Below are 26,363 nucleotides of genomic sequence, written 5' to 3' on the forward strand. Positions count from 1 at the left end.
AAGTGCTTTTTCTTGATTTTTTTTTTTTTTTTTCATTTTAGCCACTTATTATGAGTATTATGAGGGAGAAAGCTATGTCCATAGCCGGAGGAAAAATAGATGTTCTACTGCAAAAAAAAAAAAAAAAAAAAAACAACAAAAAAAACAACCCCTTCTAAAGAGCTGTGGAGCTACCACTTATAAATACTATGCTGTTTTCATCTTCAGACAGTCTACATAATTATGGGTGGTATGTCTTATGCGTTTTCCTTACAAAAGACCTTAACTACTCATGCACCAGCTCCAGCTCTCTGTCCTGCAAGGACCCAAGTGCTGCAGGCAGTGTGGGTACAGCGTGCTATGTGTGATCACCAGGAGGAGTACAGGTGAATGCACTGGGGAATCTGTGGAATGAGGCCTGGGAGAGAAGGTTTCCTAACAATCCATTGATAAATCATCTGCGAGATCACCGAGTCCCTTTTCCTCATACCTTGGTTTTTTTTTTTCCTTACTCCATTACAATTCACACCTGGCATTAGCAACACAAGCTGCATTCCCAGATGGATGTGCCAGCTTTTTCCCATGTACCTTTGGCCTGTCCTTGCCCTGCCACTGGCTTCAATACAGCACGATCAGGATGTGCTCAGGACAGGGTCCCTGCGTGCTCTGACCTGCACCTGCAGGAGGACCCCCATTGCTCACCATGAGAGTGCCTGGAATAAACAGGGACGGCTCAGTGCACAAGAAAGCACAAGGGTTGTTTTCCTCTTTTATTGAACTTTGGCAAATAATATGGGTGTGTGGGTTTTACATCAATAGCTATAAATAAAAATCTTAAAACAGTGTAGTACTTGTCATTAGGATAAAGGACATCTATTGGCACAAATCATTGAGTAAAAACCCTTTAATGATAAAATAACATTCACTCTTTAGCTACTTTATTTGTCTGAAAAACTCAGCTTACACTCAGTTCAACATATCACCTTCCACAAAGTTAAAAAAGGACATAAAATGGCATAACAAAATATACCTTGAATTTCGTAATACAAGTACCTTGGAAAATTTTGGTAAGCTGGACTGCGTACTGCTGAGCACAGCAGCGCCCACTGCCATTGTCTCACACAGCCCTCGTTACTCCGGACTGAACAATGCACAAGAATTAACATGGAGCAGTGCAAACACTGTGCTGTGTGTGAGTCTATAGGGTCTGGTAACGTGGGGTGGGTTTACAGAAACTAACACTGATTCTGCTTATTGCGGAAGAACATATAAAGCTTTTTAGAAGATTAAGCACTATTACAATCATTAACTGTCTTACGGAAAAAAAAAAAGAAAAGAAAGAAAAGAAAAAAAAAAAAAAGTCCTGTCTAAAATTCTTGTATCCATTACTGTCTTTGGCAGATAAATAAGAAAAAAAAATAAACAGACTATAATACAAAGCTTTCATTATCACAGTCTACTTTATAAGGCCAAATAAAAATATGTTTCTTTGCACTAATGAAAGCACATCTCTAATATACCCTTAATGACAGATAATATAAACACCCTACAGACGTTAACTCCAGATGTCTCATTAGAAGACTGCGACTTTCGTACTTCCTATTCCCTAAGTTGCACTCTTCTATGCAAAGTAAAGTGTACTCAGGAGCTGGTTTGGCTTTATGCTTAGTGCCATTGGTGATTTAGGGTCATGAAAGTCTGGACCCGGATGTAATGGACGGTAAATCTCTTAAAGCAGGAACTCTCAAGAGCAACACTCACCAATGGCAGGAATGGTGGCTTAAGTGGGCACAGAGCACTGTGACCAATGCTGACCAAGGGAGGTGGCAGTGGGAGCCCAATGGGAGCAACAGTACCCACGGGAAGCCCACAGCTAGCCTTGGCATGGCCATAAAGCCAAAGGAACTGCTTTTTTTCTAGAGAAGATGCACAGCTGGCTCCGCTGTCAGTGCAATGTGTTTTCTAATGACTGCCTTATAAATTGGCTGGGCAAAACTGCCGGATGGTCAGATTCTCCTCAAATAACAATTGATTTAACTTGGGTTCAGTTTGAGTTGGTCGCATTCCAAACACAAGTAGCTCAGATCTAGATATTGGTATTTATCGGTACTTCATTGTACGAGGCAAAACTGTGCACGTTTTTGCAGTTTAAATGTATACACGACTGCTCCACAACTGCTAACAGATAACAGGCTCCCATGCATAAATAAATACCATTAAACCAAAAGATCTATTTTCAAATTTAAGAAAAGAAGTTGCCATTAAGAACCACGATGCATCACATTGCTAAGAAGTTTTTGTCTCATGCATAAAAATGATAGCACTGATTGGCAGTTGCTAATTATAAAATTACACGGTAACACAGAACAATTTGCGGTTCAGACCAAGTAGCACAAATGTAGAAAATAATTTTTTTTCTTTTTTTTTTTTCTTTTTTTTCAACAGAGCAAATTAACACAGATTGTTTCTTCAGCAAAATATGAAACTGTAAACTTTGGGCTCATTCTGCAACTTTTCCTCAATCCATAATTAACAAACACAAAAAAAAAATTTCAACGGGAAGAAAGACTGACATACATTTTTAAGCGCACCTTTTTTGTCTATTACAAAAGCACAACCTAAAACGTATAAAGCTTTTTTTTTTTTTGTGGGTTTTTTTTTTTTTTTAGATCACAGTTACCAAAAAGAAACAGTGAATAATTTATTACATACGCTATAATAACATTACTCTAAACAACTATTATCTATGAGGTATATCTGAGAAAATTCGGTAAGGGATTGCACGGTCTGCGTTGCCAACATGCCCAGGTTTATATTAAAGCTTTGGAACCATGAAGAAATAGAAAAGAGGAGAGCAGAACGGGAAGGAGAAAGAGATGGGGAGGGGGGTGGGGATGGGGAAAGGAAAATGGAAAGGGAAGAGGGAGGAGAGGGGAGGGGAGGGGAGGGGAGGGGAGGGGAGGGAAGGGAAGGGAAGGGAAGGGAAGGGAAGGGAAGGGAAGGGAAGGGAAGGGAAGGGAAGGGAAGGGAAGGGAAGGGAAGGGAAGGGAAGGGAAGGGAAGGGAAGGGAAGGGAAGGGAAGGGAAGGGAAGGGAAGGGAAGGGAAGGGAAGGGAAGGGAAGGGAAGGGAAGGGAAGGGAAGGGAAGGGAAGGGAAGGGAAGGGAAGGGAAGGGAAGGGAAGGGAAGGGAAGGGAAGGGAAGGGAAGGGAAGGGAAGGGAAGGGAAGGGAAGGGAAGGGGGAGAATTGGGAGAGGAAAAGATCCTTTGGTATTATTACAAGTTGTTCTTTGCAGAGTTGCATTGCAAAGCACCACAGTACAATAAGCCCACCAGGAACGATATGGCGGCCCAGTTGAAGCTGAGGTATTCACAGGAAGAATTAAAAAAAAAAGCACAGAGAGGTCTAAACTGGCAAAATCGTTGCTTTGGTTCAAGCAAGGCACTCGTCCCGTGGTAATGTTACACTTTCCAAGTAAAGCATGTGTCTGGTAAGAAACGCAGTTACTGTTAAGAGGAACCTGCCAACTCTGAGCATCTTCTATGTCCATCCGATCCCCAACCCTTCTGTACAGGGCATGGCAAGAGGGCACGGTGTGGAGGAGTCACCTCACACAGGACCAGTGGCTCCTCTGCACTGGGAAGGCATCCTGAGAACTGTTATAGCTTTCTACTGAAGGAATACACAGAGATATAAAAAGCACACTTGACAAGTCCCTCTATTTTCCCATAGACTTGAAGGTGAAATACAAAATAAAAGACAACATTTAATGAAAGTGGAGCTTGTGTTGAGCCATTGGCACCTTGTTGCTGTGGATCCACAATGGGAGGCCAGATCCCCTGCGGCCTAATGCGGCCTAGTGTGGCCTACTGCGGCCTAGTGTGGCCTACTGCAACCCACTGTGGCCTAGCATGGCCTAGCGTGGCCTAGTGTGGCCTACTACAGCCAACTGCAGCCTAGTGTGGCCTACTACAGCCCACTGCAGCCTAGTGTGGCCTAGTGCGGCCTAGTGTGGCCTACTGCAGCCTACTGTGGCCTAGCATGTCCTAGTGTGGCCTACTGCAGCCCACTGCAGCCTAGTGTGGCATGCACACCTCAGGGCAGGGCCCAGCCTGAGATCTGGGCAAGGGTTCCTCTCCCCACCCTATCTGCCAGCCCATGCAGCCCTTCCTCTGTCTCTCACTGGGGTGTGGGCTCTGCCAGCAGCAGGAAGTGGTGGGGGCTGCATGAGGGTACAAGTGATGGATGAGGTGGGCCTGGCTCCCCAGAGCGCTGCATGCAGTCCTATGAACAGGATACAAGGAACAAAAAGGAATGGGCAACAATTATTCCCCAAGCAGCTAACTTTAAGTAATCACCTAGGAACAGGATATGAATTGAGCTTCATGAGATTTGTTTCATGGCTAACTTGAGAAAAACAATTACTTGATTTTCATATGGAAATTGTAAACAACAACAAAGAAATATCAGGATTGAGCAGCCGCTGCCATGTCCCTTGCCTGCAGGGCTCCTAGAAGCCCAGTGCCCATCCTGGGGTACAGCTCCCCTGGTGTGGAACCAAAGTGGTCCATACCTGGCAGGCATCATTCCCCCAGCAGCCAGGCAGAGTGACACAGGATGACATGGGGTGACATGGGGTGACACAGGGCACCATGGGGTGGCACGGGGATATATCATCTTGATAGCTTATTGAAAGGTGAAGAAATTAATTAGTCCTGTTGAAACTGGGAAAACAGAGCCAACTGCATTTATGTGTTAGTTTCTTTGAAATGTTACTTCAAACTGGCAAAGAACCACACTGCATTATGTAAAAAACAATGGTTTAAGCATGGCAAAAATGTGTTCCAGGCTGAGTGAAGGACATATACAATGCTCACTAGAAGAGCAGACACAAGGTATAAAGTTGGGTGATACTGCATCTCCTTACACAACCTGATCCAGAAAAAGACTTCAGCAAATACTTAACCGTACTGATTTTAAAAGAATTTGAGCATTTCTTTACAAGCTTGATTAACTCAGTCAGCTCTCAAGAGGGAGTATGAACATATAAGAAAAGTGTCAAGAAAAGAGGGCTCATGAGGTTCTCCCTCCATCTCCGTAATGGATCCCAATATGGTGTGACAGGGGTGACATGGGCTGACATGGGGATACATGGGGTGACACAAGGTGACACAGGTTGACATGGGGTGAAACAGGGTGATGGGCTCTGCCTCACCACAGCTGCATGAACGCTTTCCCTCATCATTCCCCTTGCCTGCTGCTGGCATCTACAGACTGTCAAAGAATGGACAAGACCTTTTCTTCCCTGTGCCCAGGGCTTTGTTTGAGCATGGGACTTGATGCTTATTTTCTCTGCCTGGACTCAGTAGAGGAATCCCACCCCTTTATCCACGCAGCAGCCTGCAGCCTTTCACCAAGGGCTGGGCTGGAAATGCCGCCCAGATCCACCCCTGGCTCAACACAAGTGCTCCAGCCACTGGCTCTGGTGGGGTGCAGGGGGTGATGATCTTGGACTTTTTTGCCTGTCAGAAGGGCATAAGGAAAACAAAGAAAATGCTGTCTTCAGAATTAGCAGCTTCCACCAGAAGTATTTCTTTGGGGTATCTAAGTTGCAGCTGTACATTACTGTAAGTAGGAGAGAAAAGTTAAAACTATAAAAGAGCACAAGCAAAATGCAGACCGCACAGAGAAAGAAATCTTTGGTATCTTTGGTATCATCAACACGATTAAAATTACAAATGGAAAAAGTCAGTGAGGTAGCCTCTTTGGTTCTCACTAGAAATAGAAAGGTTTTTTCTTTTTTTCTTTTTTCCCTTTTTTTTCTTTTTTCTCTTTTTTACACACACAGAAGTTCATTCTTGGAAGCAGCTAGGTTAAGGGTTTCTCTCTTTTTGCTTGGCATGGATTATTTTTCCCCCAGCTTAAGTTTTAAGAAGCCACAAAGTTCAGGCAAAGTATCTCAGTGTCTCTTTTTCCTGTTGTTTCTGAATGCACGGTTTTAGGTTGAATATTCATTGCTTGTCCACATAATTTGCTCCGTTTTTGGACAGGAAATTATCTGTAGTGCTTTAAAAGTAATTCAAAAGTAATTCAAAATAAAAAAAAACCCTAAAAACTAAAAAAGGGCATCCTGGGACAATGATGAATAACTTAAATAAATAAATTATATTATGAAGGCTTTGTGTGCCATAATAAAGGTACATCACATTTTCTAATCAGATAAGATCAATTCAAATAATTTAAATTTTGATATTTAATGATTAAAATCAATTAAAAGAAGAATCTAGATTTAGACTCATGCTTTATGTAACTCGTAAACTTCCTCCTGCCTGTAACAGAACTTGGCTGCTTTAGGAAGCTAAGCTAACTTTTAAGTGTAGCTACTAACATAGGCTGGCATCTCTGATGCACTACAACAGTAAAATGAATAAATAAGGAAAAGTAACCCAAATCCCCAAATGGCTGAATTAAATAGTTACAAACAACTAACACCTGACCCTGATCCTGTTTTCAGGCAAGACTCCCATTGAACTTTAAAGACAAAATGAAAAAAGGTGGGATTTGGACTGAACAGGTATTTCTACCTACTCTAAAACTTAATTAAATAAATTACATCATTGGTAGAGAATATATTAGGTTAAAACCTACAACTGTCAGGAAAAAAAAAAAAAAAAACGATTTTAAGCTTTCCATTTAAAAAGAAAGGGAAAAAAAATCCCCTTAATAAATATAAAGGAGGCCAAGTATAAACTTTCCCCATGTCTTAAAAATCCGTAGGTATCATGACAAGCAAGAAAAGCATTGTTTTGTTTTGTTTTGTTTTGTTTTTTTTCCCAAAGCTAGCACACTCTTTCCAATACCATGTCAGTACCATGTTTTGTTTTGGAAAAGGCAGTCCCTATTCCCTTGAATGCAGGATTGAGAGTAGTTTGCTGGTTGAGTCCTTCACAGGTCTTTGGATTTAGCTTTAGTTAAGAGAGATCCAGAATAAAGCTATTCAACCGAAGTAATCAAGCACATTCTTTCTTCCTTCACAGATGATTTAACAATATCCAAGGTTTCTTGAAAGTTGAATTCATCTTGGATGTGCCCATGATAGTAACTCCAAGCGCACGGCAAGGAAGATGCTGGGATACTGTCCTTAGATAATAGTCTCTCATATTAGAATAAATAAAAGGAACGAGTTACATTACACAGCTATACAGATTTATAAATATATGGTATATAAACATAACATATCTATTTGAGGTTTTCTAGTATGAACAGAATATAGTATATATTACAGTATATGTATCAGAGTATACATATATATAGTAAATATATACTCTATATTTTGTTCATGTGTGTACATACAAATATATCTACCCACAGTATATGCTATTGATACTCCTATTCTGAGTCAGCTGCTACATAGAAGCCTGGAGTAGTTGAGGGTGAAATGGAAGACGTAACATAGGGCCATGAAAGAAGCAGGGATAAAAAATGCAGCAGTATTTTCAGATGAAAGTGAATTTTGACAAGTATGATGGAAACATGGGCACTGTTATACCTGCAATCACCAGTGCAGAGAAGGCTCACGTGTTCTGCTAACCAAATACTGTTGAATGGACAGTGATGTCATCCTCAGTGCCACTCCTTCAGCTTACCTACGTTGTTTCCAGTATCAACATTTGAAAGATGAAGGCAAGAATTTAAGCCATAAAATTGCATAATAAGGACTTCCACAATTTGAGGAAAATTAATTATTTCATTGGAGATACATTCTTTTATAAGTGCTATTTGATCTGCACTTCATCAAAGCTCTTGGATGAACTCTGAACAGGTATAAAAAGGTTTTTGCTCATAAACACCATGAGTTATGCTCCTCTTTCCCTCTGCAGTGTGTGGGATGCAGGAGGCAAAGCTGTCAGCCTGGGCGTGCCCCCGCTCCCTGGAGGTGACCTACAGGTTCTTTTGTCTGTGGCAGGGACACCAACTGCTAAGCACGCTCCTCTCTGGTCGGAAACACACCTTTTTGCCTTGTGATTGCAATGAGGTAAGGGAAGGTTGGAAATGGTGTTCTCGGTTTCTACCAATGGTGGCGTCCATTCTTTGGGTAGTTACAAAGGCATTATGGAATGGAATGAGAAGAGTAACCCCAAAAACAGCACTGCATAACACTGCTATGAAATGCAGTAGAACACTTTCAGAATGAGAAATTTCCCTTGAGGTCAATGCCACGCTCAGGATGTGCATGTAGAGATTGGTATGCATGTTAGATGTGGGCAAAGGTGAACGTAGAATACAACCACAGCATCTCAGCACCCAGCAGCATCGGTGCACAGCTCCCAGACCTGAACTGTTTGTTTCAGCTTCACACCACGGCTGATTAGGAGGCTCCTTGGATTGGTTTGTAACCATGTTTGATCAGCCTGGGAAATCCACTTTTGAAGAAGTTTTGATTTCCAGAGCTGGGACGTGCCGTCAGCTTGGTTGTCGTGAGGATCCTGAACTTACTTTTCAGAAAACCCTCCTGTCCTGGGCAGACAAGGCTTTTAAATTTTTAATAGATATATGTATATATATTTAATGTAAATTATGGAAAATGACTGTGGTAGTTTTGCACAGAAGTTAAAAAGAAGCTTTCATTTAAATGTTGGGATGGAGCAGAATGATACATGGGGCATCGCTCTGCTCCCCAGTTTGAATCTAGGTCTGCATGTCATGATTCGGATCACTGTGCCTTTGACCAAGGAACAGAACACGTCCAGACAAATTACCAAATTGCCATGTGAACTGCTGAAACCTCAGTTACAGATCAGATAAGGTTCTGACCATAGTGAGCGGGACTGTAACGGTGCTCAGTACTTAAAAGCAAATAATTTGGTACATACATCGCAAGTTTTATCCCTGGGCGTGAGAAAGGGGGTATAGGCTATTCAACTGGTTTCACATACAGAAGATCCAAGCACACAAGAGACCTGATAGAACAAGTACTATCCAACCGAAATGTTGTTCGTACATCCCAGTTTAGTATCCCAACATCTTACTCTTGGAGTCCGTGCAACTCCCGGAGAGATTCCACGTGGGGTAGACACAGGAAAAACATAAATGAACTCACCCATTTAGTTGCTCAAAGAAACAGAATTGATTACCTTTCCACAGATCAATGGTGCTATACACATCTTAGTCGTGCAAGAAGAGATAATGAACTGAAATAACAGTTGTGAGAATCCTCATCTTTGGTATTGTAGCTGTTGAGGTTTTGGTTGCCCTGTTCCTTGTTCTTTTGAAAAAAACTGCATAGGCACAAATTAAAGACAATCTTCAACTTTAAGATGACTGAGTTGTCAAATGAAGCAGCAATCATACCGGCTTTACTTTGTTTTTGTTCTTGTCAACCCTTTCTTTGAAATCTGCTTCCTAAAATGTCCCACATGTCTGTCAAAACACAGTGTGTCACTTGTTTGCTTCCTGACGTGCTTCCTTGGTTGGTTGTTTTGTTTTGTTTTTTGTTTTTTTGGTTTTTTTTTAATTTTTTTATTTCTTTTTTTCCCCATCCTTTTATTCATTAAATGGAACAGTTTGTTGCAGAAGAAGTAGGTGCAGAAAACGTTTCTTTGGTTTCGATTAAGTAGTACATAAAAAAAGTCACAAGTGTCTCTAACGAAGCATTACAGCGTTTGGCTTGCTTTCACAGGGGCCATTCACTGGTAAGGACGCACTCGGAGTGGCCGCGCCGCTCGGGACTTTGCGCACGTGTTTTGGTCAGCGTTCACTTTCTGGTGCAGCAAACGACCATGAGAGATTTACAAACTGTTCGTGTTGTTTGTGAGGCTTTCTGATCTCAAAAACGACGACCACGCTAATGATGGTGAAAAGAAAAAGGCAAGTTACAAATATCTTTGGCTTGCAGTAATCCTGTCTCTTTGGTGTGCTGCGTTCTCGTCAGGTTGGATGAAATGGTGGACAAAAAGAAGTGAAAGTGTGATGGATTTCAATGGCATTTTCAAGTTGTATGCGACACATCTAAAACGGTCAGTGACATCTGAAAGGCTTGTTTGTGGTTGGTTTTTTTTTTTTCCTGCTTGAAAGTACCATAAAATTCCCATAAGGATTTTGAAAAAAAAGAACAAAAAAGCGTCAAGTGCCAAATATGTTTCAGTAACAATGAGACTACAAAGGAGAAAATAGATTCCTGCTAACTGAAAAGGACTTCTTAGTGACCAAAAAAAAAACCCCTAGATCTTTCAAAATTTTGTGTTTGCAAGTACTGTAGCAGTTAAATTGACCTCCTGAGTGTGCATCTGCATCATGTACAAACACAGAATTTGTGACAAATTGCAAACTGTGCTTGAGACTTGTGTAGTCATGTACATTTTCACTATCAACTTTGTAAATTAGAATGCCTCTCAAAATAATGGCTGTATTGAGTCCAGAATCACACCTATTTCTATAGCTATTGTCTTTGTGCTTGACACTTTGAGCTCAAGTGAACTGATTTTTTCTGGTCCAAGATCAAGCTATACTCGCTGATTGAACAAAAGAAATAAAAAAAAAAATTAAAAAAAAAAAAAAAAAGAAGAAGAAGAAAGGAAGAAAAACATAGATTTGATTTTTGTTCCCCTAGAACACTCAACAAAACCATGCCTGAGATTCAAAAACAGGTTCTCGGCCTCCTTGGCGTCTTGGTGTCAGCCTTGTGCTCCGTTCCGGCGCGGAACTCGCCTCACCAACGGCTCTTCCTTCAGACCTGCTTCGCCTGTCCTGAGCGTAGTGTTACAGAAAAAGAGGTTACTTCTTCACTTGCGCCTTCTCAACTGACTAAAAGCCGTACAGTGTCCTCTCCTTGCAGCCAGGCCAGGACGATCCAGGAGGATTGTGCTTTCAAGTCACCAGTGAAGGGCCCCACCGCGCCCGCGCCGCTTGGCGGCTCACGCGGTCATGCTTTGGTACAGGTGCTGGAGGCTGAGGAGGAGCCCCCAGTGCTCAGGTCATCCTGCCACTTCTCCAGGCTGCGCCGACGGGCATTCATGAAGAAGTTGCTGACGGTGGTGAGCTCCAGGCCCAGCTGCTGGGAGATGGTGATCTGCATTTCTTTGGACGGGCGCTTGTTCTCCTTGAAGATGGCGAAAAGTGTTCGGCGCTGGAGGTCAGTGAAAACCAGCCGGGATTTCTTCTGGGAGTTGTTCCTTTCCTTGTTCGGTTCCTGCTCTTTACGTTTGCATGCTTGGGGAAGGAAGGGGTGGGAGACAGAGAGAAAGAGAAGGTCAGCATGCACTCACCGGAGCAGCCCTGACCCACACCAAGGGAGCCGAGTGCACCTTGCAGCCCTCCCACACCACACAAAGGGAAGGATCAGCTCTGCAGTACATCCCATGTGCCTCAGCACGTAACAACTCCCAGCTGCTATTCCTTGAGGAACCTACACAGCCACCATTCCATAATGCATACCGCCAGGGTAATTGCTATAATACACCCACATGCAGAGAGTACAACTGGAAGCTGATGTCAGTGCATTCAGAATGAATGTTTTGTCCACATTTTGGGACTGTTAGTGCTTTCTTGGCTTTGCCATTTCAATGCCTGTTTACAAAAAATGACCACAGGCACAACGCCAAAGGTAGAACCTCAGGTCCGTGCAGGAGCAGGTGTCACCGTGTCCTGGGGGGCTTTCTTCCCACTGCCACAGTGGGACTGCGGCCAGCACAATCATGCACCCTATTCCATTGCTGCTGAACAGTGGAGCCTTAAACAGCAATTATTCAATTTTTCACAAAGCTTGGAAGCATTGCTGGAACCAGCACTACATACCTGATCACATGCAGTCACACCTCGCTAGTAACACCTTGTTCCGCTTCCCCACCTTCTGAAGGCTTTAGGCCCAGCCTTGCCCACATTCCTGGCCTCTTGTTCCCTGTCTCTCCCTGTTCGCAGCCTCATTCTGGTGGTCCCCAGCTGTGCCCATCCTGGGGTGCCTGTCCCGAGGTGCCCATCCGTGGGTCCCCATTTTGGGATGCCCATTCGCAGGTGCACATCCTGGGTTATCTGTCCTGGCTTGCTCGTTCCTTTGTTCCCGTTACCCAGGTGCCCATCTTGGGGTGCCCATTTCAGGGTGCCCATTCCCAGATGCCTGTCTTGGGATGCCTATCCCCAGACAAAGGCTGCAGACAGCCAGGAGCACCGACATCATCGCCAGTCTGACAGACAGGGACTCACTGTGCCAAGCAATGCTAATGGGTCTCAGAAAAATCGGTATTAATAGCTGATCTGTATTTATTAGCACAGGGAGAACATCAAGTGCTGAAACCAATACCACTGCCACGGCACATCCAGATTTAAAAATAGACTGATAAGGCTGTCTACGCAAAGCAGCAAGATAAAAAAAAATCCATATGTTGACATGATTAGGTAATGTGCTGGGACACAATGAGGAGAGTGAGTTGGGAAGTGGACAGACTTTTAAGCAGCCATATTAAATAAATTTGCAGCTCTAACGTGTGAAATGAGAAGAATAATGTTCAGACTCCGGAAATGTCTGTAATTAACCTGAAGTAAGGACTGCATTCATCGCCGTGTGCCTGGGCATGGCACTGCAGTGAGCCTGGCTGCACTGGATGTTTATGGGCTATGCTGACCATAGAACCACAGAATCACATTAAGGTGGGAAAAGACCCCTAGCATCATCAAGTCCAATCCCCAACCCATCCCCACCATGCCTTCTGCTTCTCCTGCCCCTTTGTTCCTCTGTATCCCTAAGCTCCCAAGTAACACAGATAATGTTTTACTGAGCTGAAAAAGCAGCCTGCAGCTGGGACGGCTGCATGCCTGCATGCTTGTTACACCAAGCCTTTGTCTGGAGCCCTGTGTGCAGGGAGGTGGTGAGTGCCCACCCTTGTGCTTCAGACCCTAATCGGTTCCGGGACACGAGGAGGATCCCAGTGTTTCCTAACATCACTAATTTATGTCCAGAGATACTCTGCATATTACAGTTATTGGTATCTCATAATAAATAATGCAAAGGGATGTGCTTTTCAATGCATTCCGTAAATACTTTCCTTGAACTGTTAAGTTTGCTCTTGAAAAGGAACCATAAAGGCAAATGTTTTTCCTTGACATGCATTTATCAGAAGAGAAAAACAGAGTGAGCACTCTAATAAAATAAAGTTATCAGCCAGGAAACCTGGCTGCAGAAAGAGAAATATTTTAATCATGGAAGGAAGGGAAGCAGCCATCTTGATTCTGAGAGCAATTTGATTTACTAACTACAGTTAATACTAAATATATTCCATGGAAGAATATAGATAATTAACAATAATTGAAAGCCGTAGCTGTGAAAAAAAAGGAAACTCATCCCTTTTGTGCACGAGGCTAACAATGCTCTATACAGAAACAATATGAGAAGAGCTCTGAAACAGACTCGTTAATGCCATATTTAATTTTTACTTAGGGGAAAATCTCCTGATTCCAAAGGCATTAACAGGGGCACAGCAACACGAGATCCCACAGCTGCATTGGACTGCACAGAGCGACACTCCATCCTCGATCAGTGAAGTAATGCCCTGCAGTGAAACTAAGGGAGTGTTAAAAAAACGCTGGTTCAGAACAGTGAGGTGTGTGCACTCACGTAGGAGGGCATTGCTTAGAAACCCAAAAGCTGGGCACCCAGAGCAGTGTGCTGGGTTGTAGCCAGGGGAGGCACCAGGAGATAACTGGAATGTGCACGAGATCCCACAGGTCTCAATGCTAAGTAAGATTCCCCGAAGGCAAATTTTTATATGTTCAACTTTAAATACACAGGATATCTCGCTGGCTTTTGATCAGCATGTTTGCAAGGCTGACATCAAGCAAGCACGTGCCGGAATATTTTGCTAGATTCCAGAGATAAGGAGAGCAGAGCAGTCAGCCACGGCTCTTTGTTAGCAGCCACAGCTGCGATGTCACCCACCTCTGTCCTTCTGCTCCCAGCCTGCTAGGGTGCCCTGTTTCTCTGCTGAGGTGCCCAATTCCTCTCCTGAATTCTGAACTGAACACTATATGCTACATATCTTGTATTTAAGCTTCTTTATTTTTCTTTTCTTTGCAATAGGTGGGTCTTGGGATTTACTTTGGAGCTGCATTCTGCACTTGATGTGCAACGGAAGACGAACATTCTGCTTATTAGCCAGAGAAGCAACAAGCTTGTTCCAATGGCTGGTACTCCTTTTACAATAATACCCCAGGACCTGAGCTCACAGGCAGAAACGTTTGTGATGATGATGAACCGACAGCAAGAACTTTTATAGTCCGTTTGGAATTCTTTGCTGCATGATTTTTCACAATAACCCCTTGGCTTTCAGAGGTCATTTGCACAGCAGAAGAGCAGAACGGTGCTGTGAGGCTCACACATCAAAAGCCCACAGGCACAGCTCGTGCTCTGATAGCTGCTCCATGGCTGCACACAGCAGAAGGATTCACAGAAGCATCACTGCTGGTTATTCTCACACCTCCATTGGCCAGAAATTGGGACAAAACTTATCATTCAGGCAAATATGAATAAAAAAATCCACTACGACAACCAATCACGCTTGATAGAGGGAACTGCAAAGCGACACTTCTTCAGCAGTAGTCTCCTTCCAGTTTTGCTACACGCCAAAAGCAATGTCCCTACCCACACCTGTGCCTGGGAGCCCCAAGCCCACAGCACCAGTGGTAAGCACTGCAAAGACCAAAGCCATCGCCAGAAGGCACTGACGGCTCCCTATGCAAACGGTCTCATGAGTGAGGGACTACAGACCCACACAGGCAGCAAAATGCCGACTGACCACAACAGGAGGGCAAAACATGCAAACCCACCTGCTTGAAAACAAGCAGGGGTGTTTCACTTTGATTTCTGTCTGAGTGTTGTGCTTCTTGGGAGCAGCACAGCTTTTGGTTTAAGCTCGATTTTTTTCTGAGTATTGTTACTCTGATTCTATTGATACTTCCCCTGCAACAATATTCCTACGTTCTGCAACAATAACTCCTATTTTCCATTTTTGTCCTCAGAAGAGAGGAACCCAGCCAGCCTGTGCATTACGAATAGCAATAAATCCTGGCAAATACTTGGAAGCACTGCAGTTGAGAAGCATTTTCTTTAAAACTTCAGTTTATAAAGACTGAAGTATTGTGAAATTTAACTCTAGTCATTAAAAATGAATATATAGCAACTGCTAGCAAATGGCAGCGGCTTCTCCAGTGCCATTACCACTGCTGAGTAAAGCTGCCAGAAAAGTGAGATTTATGTTTGCATCCCCTCCACTCGAGAGCTGCGGCTGAGGGCAGGCAGCAAGGGGATGGATCCTCCTGGGGCTTCAAACCTGGGGCACCACGTTCCTGGGGACACGGGAAGCAGGACAGGGAAATGCCAGCGGGTTTTGTGTCCCATGGAATGTGCAGTGCAAGCCCTGCTTCTGCCCCAGACAAAACCCCAACAAAAACCTGGCCATGTCCTTAGGGACCTCTGGTTTTAGAATCACAGAACCATTAAGGTTGGAAAAGACCTCCAAGATCCCCAAGCCCAACCCCAACCCATCCCACCACGCCCACTGACCACGTCCCCAAGTGCCACAACCTCACAGTTCTGGACCACCCCCAGGGACAGTGACCCCACCACTTCCATGGGCAGCTGTGCCGCAGCAGCACCACTCTTGGGAGAAGACATTGTTCCTAACATCCAAGCTGACCCTCCCCTCCCACAGCTTAAGGCAGTTACCTCTCATCCTATAAACCAAGCAGGCAAGAAGGTTTGAACCAAAGATGCCGGAGGACAATGCAGACATCTGAAAATTTTTCAGGGCTGTACTTTATGGCCTGTAATCACTGAAAAGAGACACGCTTCGTCTTCAACACCTTTAAATCTGGTTCCCTGCAGTATCTGAAGGTAACCCACACCCTCAGATACTCCACATCTTTATGATGTTTTTACATCATTGTAATGGCAACAGTGACATAGGAGCTGTGAAACCGATAAGCAAATGTTAAGAAGGATCCAAGCAGAGAGCAATATTCTCTGAATCCACAGCAAGTCATTTCTCTCCATTGCCTGCAAAGACAAGCCATGGATATTGATCTCCCGTATGCTGTTTCAGGTGGGTGTAGCACCAAGTCAACCAAACCAAGTTATCTGTATGGTGGAACTAAAAAATGTTTCCCAATTTGATTTCAGAGAGAATTCAATGTGAAGGAAATTCAATTATGCTAGTTAAGCTGAACACAATGAAATGACCATCAAAACGTTCTCAAAAGGTTTAAAATGTTTTCTTTCAATACGATTCACTTAAAGCAACCTCTTCTATATCTGCATTACTGCAATCTCTTAAAAACTAGGCCTCAAAAATCAATTTGATTACCTCTCTGAATTAAGTATGCACAAATGAAAGCAATTGAGATCAATACAAATTAGGTTAAGTACTCCACTGTGTACAAAATCATTATGTAACAAGAAACAATTTGAATAAAGATGCAAATAATCACATTGTGAGGGTGTGCAGCCAGCGCTCCTTTATCTGCTCCTTCCCATCTGCCACATACACGTGCTAAACCCGCCTGATTTCTTTCATCTCTGTGAGCACCCTCTGAAGGCACTCATCGGCAGGAGCAGCACAGCTCAAAGCGTTAATCCTGTTCTTCCAGAGGAGAGCAGCCGCTGTCTGCTCACCAAACAGCTCCCTGAAAGGGCAAGGTGCTCAGCTGGCACACATGCAGGCGTTCCTGCGATGCCCTGAGAGCAGCTCCACAGCCATCTATTTCCTGTTGGGACTGTTTTTCTGGTTCTCACCCTAATCCTTCTCTCTTAGCTCTGCCGCAGGATGAACAACTTTCTACATCTAATATTTGCATCCTTCAGCTATTTGGGAAGAAAGGATGAATGGATTTGGAGACTTTGTTCTTTTATGTTCCTTTCTGGCATGCAGCAGGTCTCAAGCTATTTGTGTCAAACCTCCTGCAAATCTGCTGGATAGCTGAAATTGGGCCGTAAATCCCACGGGGCAGGGACTGTTTCCTCTGTGCAACACTGCAACACCAGTCTTAGTGTGGGATCTCTGACAAGGACCTCTAAGTACTATTGTAATATACTTCCATCATTAATACAGAATAATAAATAATAGATGGGATAGACCAATTTATTGTACTCTGGGGCAAGAAGGAGTGGAGCTCAGCGAGCATGCAGCACACTTTAAATGCACAGTGTGTCAGCAGGTGGCTGTGAGCTGCAGTTGAGCAGCCTCAGGCTGCCTGTTTGGGGCTGGGGCACAGGGATTCAAAACCCAAATCTTCCATGGACATGAATCTCCATGGGCTGCTTTGGAGTTGACCCAACCTCTGGTGGGCTGCTGTTTCAGAGATGACTGTGAGCTCTCCTCAAGCCAGGAATTTACACACTCCCATGCCTCATGAGGCACTGTCCCAGCCTAGGCTGTGGCTTCATCTCAGCACTGAAGCCTTTGGGATCTTCCCTGATCCCACAGGCTCTTGCTTTCCCAGCAGGGGTACAAATGTTCTGCTAAATTCCAAGACATCCAGTCCTGGATCTCATTGGGCACCCACAGCACAAAAGCCATCCCCTGGCATGGTCCAGGGGCTCTGACAGAGCAAGGGCTTGAATCAGAGAATCATAGAACCATAGAACCATGGGATCATAGAATCATTAAGATTGGAAAAGAGCTCTAAGACAAGTCCAACCTCAGCCCATCCACACCATGCCCACTGACCATGTCCCCAAGTGCCACTTCTCCATGGTTCTGGAACATCTCCACGGATGGTGACTGCACCACCTCCCTGGGCAGCCTATGCCAGTGCATCTCTTCTCTTTTGGAGAAGAAATTGTTCCTAATATCCAGCCTGAACCTCCCCTGGTGCAACTTAAGGTCATCGCCTCTCGTCCTACCACTGTTACCTGGGAGAAGACACTGACTCCCACCTTGCTACAACCTTTCAGGAAGTTGTAGAGTGATGAGGTTTCCCCTGAACCTGCTCTTCTCCAGACTGAACAATCCCAGTTCCTTCAGCCACTCCCCATAATACTTGTGTTCCAGTCCCTTCACAGCTTTGCTGCCCTTCTCTGGACACACTCCAGATCGTCAATACCTTTCTTGCAGTGAGGGCCCAACACTGAACACAGAACTCAAGGTGTGGCCTTGCCAGGGCCAAGTGCAGGAGGACAGCCCCAAAGGCAGCCCCATCCTTTCCTCACAGAATCATGGAATGGTTTGGGTTGGAAAGGACCTTTAAGATCATCTAGTTCCAATTCCCTGCTATAGGCAGGGACACCTCCCACCAGATCAGGCTGCTCACAGCCCCATCCAGCCTGGCATTGAATGTTTACAGGGAGGAGGCATCCACAATCCCCTTGGGCAACCTGTTCCAGTGTGTCACCACTCTGACAGTAAAGAGTTTCTTCTTAATATCTTGTTTAAATCTACACTCTTCCAGTTTAAAGCCATTTGTCCTTTGTCCCCTTGTCCTGTCACTACACGCCCTTACAAAAAGTCCCTCCCCAGCTTTTCTGTAGGTCCCCTTCACTGTGCCTTTTGCACCTCACCAGCACATGATGCAGACATAAGAGAAGCACTGCTGCACTGCATCCAAACACTCTGGTGGCATTCAGAGCACCAAATGCAGAGCAGGATACTTACAGCAAGAAAAGAAAACACCAAGTAATCTGTCTTTGCTTTTCCCAGTGTGCTTCACCAAGAACTCTATAATTAACAGCAAAGCAATCTGCAGAGTATTACACATAGATATACATACATGGGGAAACTGAGGCACAGAGTGAGGAGCAGATCCTTGCAATAACTTAATTGCCTAAACCTGGCATCTATGTTGCCAAAAATCCTGATCTGCTGTTGCCAAAGTCCAGGTGTATCTACAGTGATAGGAAACCCCTCCTTTGTGCACCTGTGTGGTCACTGGAGCTCTCGCTATGGGGTGGGCAGTGTTAACACAGAAGAGGCTGGGAGCAATGGAACAGGACTGGAAGCCCCCTGGTGGGGGGTCTGCAGTGGTTGCTCCCCACTGCTGCTCAGGCTCTGCAGGAGGCACCCATTGATCCCAGCACTGCTCAGGTGTTCTAGCAGCAAGGTGCACTCAGCATGTCCTTCCCTTCCAGCACTGCTTCCTCTTGTTTTGAAGATGCTCCCTTTTGAATTTCCAGAAAGTTTCCAATGAACTGTAACTCTTTTCTGCAGCCAGAACTCAGATACATTGTTTTAGCTAGAGCACAGCACTGGAACCAAGGCTTGCCTGGTGCAGCAGCATCCACCCGTGAGGCTCCATCACAGCCCTCAGACACCTTCCCAGGTGTGAAACAGAAGTGCTGAGGCACCTTGTGCAGGAAACACCAGGAATTTACAGTGCAGGGAAGTGAGTGGGTCTGAAGTCTTAAAGAGCATTGAACTGTCTCATCTTCACTCTTTCTTTCTTATTACTCCAGATGGCTCCCACTCAGGTATGTGGCACGATGCACATCTACTGTTTGAGCCCCATGGGTCCCATTGTGAGGGAACGGATGGATCTAAGCTCTTGCTCTGTGATTCCAAATCAGTTTGTTTGCAGAAATTCTGGCTCATGACAGAAAGCAGGTAATAAAAGTTCTTCCTTGTAATGGTTTTGCAACAGGGTGCAATGATGAAGAACCCAAAAGGAAAGGAGCAAAATGCCACAGACTTCTCTGGGAAAGCAAAGTCTGAGTTGTCCTCCTGGCTATCTGAGTTTTTCTTGCATTCCATAAAATGACTGCTTAATACAAAATGCAGGAGCAGGCCTTGGAGGCACAAGGTTTGTCTGCAGGAAGCCTGGGTCCCAGAGGTTCACTAAGCCACAGCTCCCCAGGAGCAGTGTGCCCTGGACAGGCATCACAGAGCCGCGGGGCAACGTCCTGCATTGGGCCAAGGGACATGGGAGACACAGCACCGAGAGCAGGTCTGGGCATGGTAGAATGAAAACCTGGCACTAAGGTGCCAGGAAGAATGGGGAAGCTTTGGGAGCTTACACTGAACCAACAGGGCTGCACGATGCCAGTGTGACAAGTGGTGTAAGGGACAGAAGAGGGAGGCTGTCCATGGGGTGACAACACCATGGGGAGGGCAGCAGGGCTGTCTCTGGGCACAAGAGCAAGTAGGCACTAAAGAAACAGAGGAGAGCATGGCAAGGAGGGGAATCGCTCCCAGGGAGCTTCCTCATGCTCCTCCTTTCCCTCTTTGGATGTGTGCTTCTTGCCAAAGCTTAATGCCTCGGCACAGATCCGTGTTTCTAAATGGCCATTAATACAAGATGAGATCTGCTGGAAAATCACCGCTACTCATAAATATGTTCCCTGCTTACTTAGAGATATTTTGGTCCCAGAGACAATTTGCGTTCTGGGAAACTGCCAGCCTCTCTTGCTTGTCTAATAATTCCTCAGTGAAGCATTTAGCAGTGGCTTGATCCCCTCTTCCTCACAATGGAGCAGTTTGAGTTTATAGTTCAGCAAACACAAACAACCCCAAAACACTCCAACTTCTTTTTGATTGAGTTTCTGTCTGCCATCAGTGAGTTGTCCTGCTGATCTTATCACCAAACCCATTTGAGATTAGTCTGTTTTGTATGATTTCTGCATTCAAAAGTCCTCTATAAATCAGAAAGCATTTTATGCAAAAGTCTGCAAGATTGACAGGACTGGATACAAAATCTTTTACCCTGGAAAAAAAAAGATGTATTATCGGTCCCATTGGACATCATGTTTTCTTTGCATATTCACCTCCAAAGCATGATGAGGCTTTTTGTAGAGAAGACAGGAGCCATGATAGCAGTCTTAAATACAAACAGATCGCTATCAGGAGAAAGGAAGTATTTTTTTTTTCTCTGTCTAATGGGGATAAGATGAGAAGTAAAGGATTTAAAAGACAAAAAGGGAGATTAAGGCTAGTCATTAAGGATTTTTGTACCTGCAAGCTCTGGGAGAGATTGCCTAGGTAGCCAGAAAATCCCCATCACTGATGATTCCTGAGGAATGGGGCAGACTGGTGGCATGACAAGACCTTTTCAGCCCCGCTCTCCCTGTCAGATTAACACCCCACACTCCTGTAGAGCTCGGCTTCCAGTCCAAAGGTTGCTTTGTAAGGGATGAGAAAGCCCCTTGCAATGGATGGATGGCAGGAACATTCCGTGCAGAAAAACAGAAGTGCAGGCTTTGAGTCAAAAGCCGCAACAAAGAGCAAGGAAAGAACAAGGAGAAGTTATTGGGAAATAATCCTTCATCCACAACTGTTCTCTCCTTTACAGTTCCTTGTTACAAATAAATTCTATTATTTTTAAGATGCAGATAAATATTTGAGGGTTTGAGTTTTTTTGTTTGTTTGTTTGCTTGTTTTTTAGGTCAAATGGAGATAAACACAGAATATTAGGGGGAAAAAAAAAGAAGTCACCGTGAAAAGATAATAAAAAATAGTGAAAAACAGAGATTAGAAGATCTCAGAGTAACATATATTGACAAACAAATTGTTTATTACTAAAATAGTAGAGTGAAAAAGAAATAGAAATGTATTTGAAAATGAAAGGTCAGATTTTTCTTTGTCAGCTGACCAAGAGGCTGACAAAAACTTCCTGGTTAACAAAAATAGCATTCAAATGTCTGCAGAGCAGGAACACCTTTAGTGTCTGCGGAAATAATGAGGAACAAAAAGACAGGGCGGGATGTTATTTCAGAAAGTTGGTACTTGAGAGATATGATATACCACTCAGCTTCACGGTTTACTGCACAGGTTGTTCAGACACAACCACTAATCTATATCTGAAGAAACTACTAACATTTCAAGTCACTAGATGCCTTTCAAACAATCTTTACTTACCTCTATGTTTAGTTCAATGCTAAGAAACAGTGGTACGTATACTTAACAGAGTTGATACAGGCGTTATTACGTCTTAGTTATAGTTATATCTACAGACTACAAAAATAGGCTCAAATTCAGAGGAAGGAAATTCACAGAGAACGGAGGGCAGACGGACAGCAGCACTCTGCCTTCAGGCAGCGCGCTCGCCTTCAGCACCACGGACAGCGACGGCGACCCTCCTGTCGCTGTCCTTGGTGCTGACGGAGTACTGAGGGCTCTGCGCACACGGGGACGCAGAAGGGGACACGGAGACACGCACGGGGACACCCAGGGGGGCACGGGGGCACGCCGCACCGCGTGGACCCGAGTCGGCTGCTACCGCTTCGAGAACCGCCTGGCCGCCATGCAACCGGGGGAACGTGAGCACGGCAAGGTCAGCCGATGAATCACCGATGGTGTTTCGGTACAAAACTGTGCAATCATCAATAACGTGATTCAGCAAGCAGATGTAAACAAGCAGAGAAAGCACTCTGCTGATCGGGACGGAACCACGATGAGCACAGTTCTGTGAGAACTGGCCAAGAGGGGCTCGTTACCCAGCATTCAGAGCCTGCAAGAGCGTGTTAACATGCAGAAGGATATGGCACGAGAGTTATTTTAATCGCATTCTTCCTGTGTTTACCTACCACGGATTTGGTGATAATATGCCACAGTTGAGCACTTTGCAGGCAACGCAAGCATGAGGACGTGGCTCCGCATCCAATTAACCTGAACCACAGTTGAACTCTGCCCTTCGAACCCCCCGTGCTGATAAATGCATTGACTCACCTGGTGATCATTGATATTTTTTATCCTGGCAGAAATGCAAGAGACTGCCCTACCCAGGCCAGAGCAAATAAAGATTTTGCGGGGACATTTCCGTGTGGGCAGGCGGTTCAGAGGGAAGGCCGGGGACCATGGGGGCCTCCCTGGGGCCACAGGCACACTGTGGGGCTGTGGGGCAGTGGGACATATCCTTCCCATGCCCTCTTCTCCTCTGACTCCCCAGCCTTGGTTCTCACTCAGATCATGGGTGGAAGCCGCCAGCTGCCTTGGCTGCAGCCACATAACCAAGCATATAGCAGGCAGGAGGGTGAACCTATAGAGAGGGGTTTTCATGATGTGGCTTCTGTGCAGGGTGTGGATCAGATCAATGAGACTTATCTGAAAGGTTTTGATGCCCCTGTATGGGATAGAAGAGGCTTCTCCTTTTCTCCTGGCAGCCCTGGCAGCAGCAGCCCTGGGCCAGGCGTGTGCTGGGGCAAGGGTCAGGGGTGAAGCCACAGCCGCAGCAGAGGGGTTTGCCCAAATTCACGGCAGTCCCCAGAAATGCTCCCCTTGTTTCACCTTCCGGGACTCAGCAAAGGCACATGGTGCTTCCTGGGCTGCAGAGAGGGGTCTCAGTGCCAATGTCCCCTCTCCAAAACTGCCCAGCTCTGCTCTGCCTAAGGCACAGCTGCTGCTGACACCCCTACCAGGCTTTGGAGACCTTTAAAAAATAATTATAGCCCTGATCCAACTTCCCTGGGAGAGGGGCTTCCTTTCGTGGCATGGAACATTTGGGTCCATTCTGAGAAAAACTTAAGGGAAGAGCACGGGGCGGGTGGGTTGCCGACTGTACCTCCCCTCCTGTTCGCAGGGGTTTCAGAAAGCAAGGGAAGGGAAAGAGAAAGCAAGGGAAGGGAAAACACCGAGGTAATGAGGCTGCATATTCACACGTGGTAATAAAAAATCGATTTCCCGAAGGGGCCGGTAATTTACAAAGGTCTTTCCCGTCCTTCCCCCTCTCCTACCCGAGTCGACGACGGCTTCCGCTGCCCGGGCAGCCGCTGTTCCCGCTGACTGCCCGCGCCTCGGCCACATGGAGCGAGAGCCGGGAGCGGCTCGGTGTTAGAAGGAGCCAAGGGGCAGAGCAAGCAGCTTTTCTCAGCGCCCGCGTTTCAAAGCAAACCAGAGCAATCGGAAACGAGGTCCGATGGTGCCGGTGTCCCGGCGGTGGTAACGGAACCAGAAACAGAAACGGGCACGGCCTCATCTGGCCGACACAGCCCGAAGCAAAAACGGGTTCAGGGGTATTTTACCGCCCTTCCTAAACCCACGCAAGCTCAAAACCCGAGCCCCGGCCCCAAGGAGCGCACAGGCGGCGGTGCGGAGGAGCCTCGTAGCCCGACAGGAGCCCGGCAATGCCCGTCGGCGCCCGCCGCTCCCCGAGCACAACTGCCTCCTGGTGCTCGCCGTTACCCCTCCGTGCCGGGCTCGGGGCAGCCCCGGAACGGCGGGACGGAGGTAGACGGGATCGCAGGCAAGCAGGGTGGTGAGAAAGCCGAGCTGCAGCAACGTTCTTGAAAGCAAGCCGGCTCAGGTTCCAGATCAATGAACACTGGGTCCACGCGTTTATGTTGCCAGCGTGAATGCTCTTTTAATCTTCTAAACATCATCTGCATCGATTTCCCTCCACGTACGCGTTTGTTTGGGAAGGCGACGCGGCCGCGTGCGCCGGGCACCGTGCGCCGAAGGGCCCACCCCGTGCTGCGGCGGGGGGCGGCCGAGGCCCTGCGGAAGGGTGGCGGGGGGGCGGCCGGGGCCTCGCGGTGCGGGCTCGGGGAGTTCCGAAGCCCCGCGTTGCATTCACCCGCCGCTCATGAACGGGCGAAGGTTCGTCGCCCCGCATCGGGACCGACCGAAATGAAAGAGCGGCGGAGTTATTGCAACAAACAGCTCCGCAGCCTCCCCGCAGCTGCCCCGGCCCCGCAGAACAATGGAGCGCTGCGGCGCGGGCAGCCCGCGCCAGGGGGCGCCCGGCCGCGGGACAATGCGGGGCGAGCGCGGAACAATGCGGAGCCTCCGCGCCCGGCTGCGGGACAATGCGGGGACGGCAGCCTCCGAAGCCGCCGGCCGGTCTCCCGGCCCGCGGGCACGGCCCGAACCGGCGGGCGGCGTCGGGGAACGCCCGCCGGGGGAGGTGAGGGAGGGAGGGAGCGGGGCTGCCCCCCGTACGCTCCGGGGAAGCGCCCCGAGCCAGGGCAGCGCCGCGGGGTCCGGGGAGCGGAGCCTACCTGCGAGCCTTAAGGCTGACATCCTCTGGAACTCCGGCTCCTGCAGCCACTTCCACATCCTCCGGAAGGTCTCCCTGCCGGATTTCAGTTTACTCCAAGGCTTAGGGTTCCGTAGCAAGTCCGAGAGGGTGCCCTGAGAGCGGCACAGCACCCGCTGGGCGAAGATGGCCTGGGGGATGCTGTAGCGCTTCAGCTCCGCCGTGATCCTCTGGGCCACCTCCTTCGTGTTGATCTCCTCCAGCTGCTGCGCGGGGGCGGCGGCGGGCGGGCGGTCGCGGGCGGCGGGCAGCGCGTGGGGCGGCGGGGCAGGGGGGTGCTGCCCGTTGAGGTGCGGCAGCGGGGCCGGGGCCGCCGGCAGCCCCCGCGGCAGGTGCGGCACGGCCTCGAAGCCGGCCCCCAGCATCTTGTCGTGGCCCGGGGGCGGGGGCGGCCCGTAGCCGTGCAGGCCCTGCTGAGCGCCGTGCAGGGGGGCCAGCCCCGCGCCCAGCGGGGACAGGCTCTGCCCCACGGCCGGCACCTCCTTGTACGGCCCGTAGAGGTTGTTGACGGCGGGCAGCCCGCGCTCGTCCCGCATCAGCGCGAAGCCGCCGCCGACGTTGCCCGCCAGGCGCTGGTGGTGGTGGTGGTGGTGGTGGTGCGGGTGGGGGTGCGGGTGGTGGAACTTGTCGGACACGGCGGAGATGGGCGGCAGCGGCTGCAGCGGCGTCAGCGTGGTGTAGGTGCCGCTCATGCCCATGCCGGGCGGCGAGGGCTCGCAGGGCACGCTCATAGCGTGGTGCAGCGGCACCGACAGCTCGGGCCGGAACTCGGCGCCGTCCAGCAGCGGGGCCATGCCCGGCACCATGGCCGCCCGCCCCCCCCCGCCGCCTCCGCCGCCGCCGCCGCCGCCGGGCAGCTCCTGGGGCGGCGGCACCCGCAGCGATCCCCCGCCTCGGCCGCCGTGGTGCGGGCCGGGGCTGCCCAGCAGCTCGGGCTCATGCAGGCTGCCCAGCGGCTCCAGAGCCAGCTCGGGGTTCATGGCGCAGGCAGCGGGCTCGGCGGCGAGGCATCGGTAGGCGCCGCGGCCGCTCCTCATTCGGGCCGCTGCTCATCCGGGCGGCGCGCCGCCTCCGCCGGCCCCGCGCTGCGAGCCGCGGCCGCCGGGCCCCGGGCAGCGGCCGCTCAGCCGGGCCCGCGCCGGCCCCGCGCCATGTCCGCGCCGCGCCGCCGCCGCCGCCGTCTGCGGCCAACGGGAGCTGTCCAGAGCGCGCGGCCGCTCGGCATGGCCGCGCCCGCTGGGCGGGGCGCGCGCGACTGACGGGCAGGTGCACCAATGGAAGGCGGGGAAGGGGGGAGGGCGGGCGCGAGTGGCCAATGGCGGCGTGGGAGGCGGGGACCCGGCGCGGCCCTTAAAGGCGCCGCCGAGCCTTTGTAGCGGCGCAGGGTTCCGCCGCCGGACCCCGCCTGCGCCGCCGGGGCTCGGGGCTCCGGGCTCGGAGCTC

The 26,363-nt window shown here is 48.0% G+C and overlaps 1 protein-coding gene across 1 annotated transcript; it reads right to left on the reverse strand.

Moving 5' to 3' along the window:
* Positions 1-736: 736 nt before the first annotated feature.
* Positions 737-26,073, reverse strand: ONECUT2 (one cut homeobox 2). The gene is made up of 2 exons (XM_003642903.6): positions 24,883-26,073; positions 737-11,186 (listed from the first exon to the last, which is right to left on the reverse strand). The coding sequence occupies exons 1-2, from the start codon at positions 25,955-25,957 to the stop codon at positions 10,900-10,902; spliced, it is 1,362 nt and encodes a 453-aa protein (XP_003642951.2). The 5' UTR covers positions 25,958-26,073; the 3' UTR covers positions 737-10,899.
* Positions 26,074-26,363: the final 290 nt, after the last annotated feature.

Source organism: Gallus gallus, chromosome Z, assembly GCF_016699485.2.
Source record: "Gallus gallus isolate bGalGal1 chromosome Z, bGalGal1.mat.broiler.GRCg7b, whole genome shotgun sequence".
Lineage (NCBI taxonomy): Eukaryota > Metazoa > Chordata > Aves > Galliformes > Phasianidae > Gallus > Gallus gallus.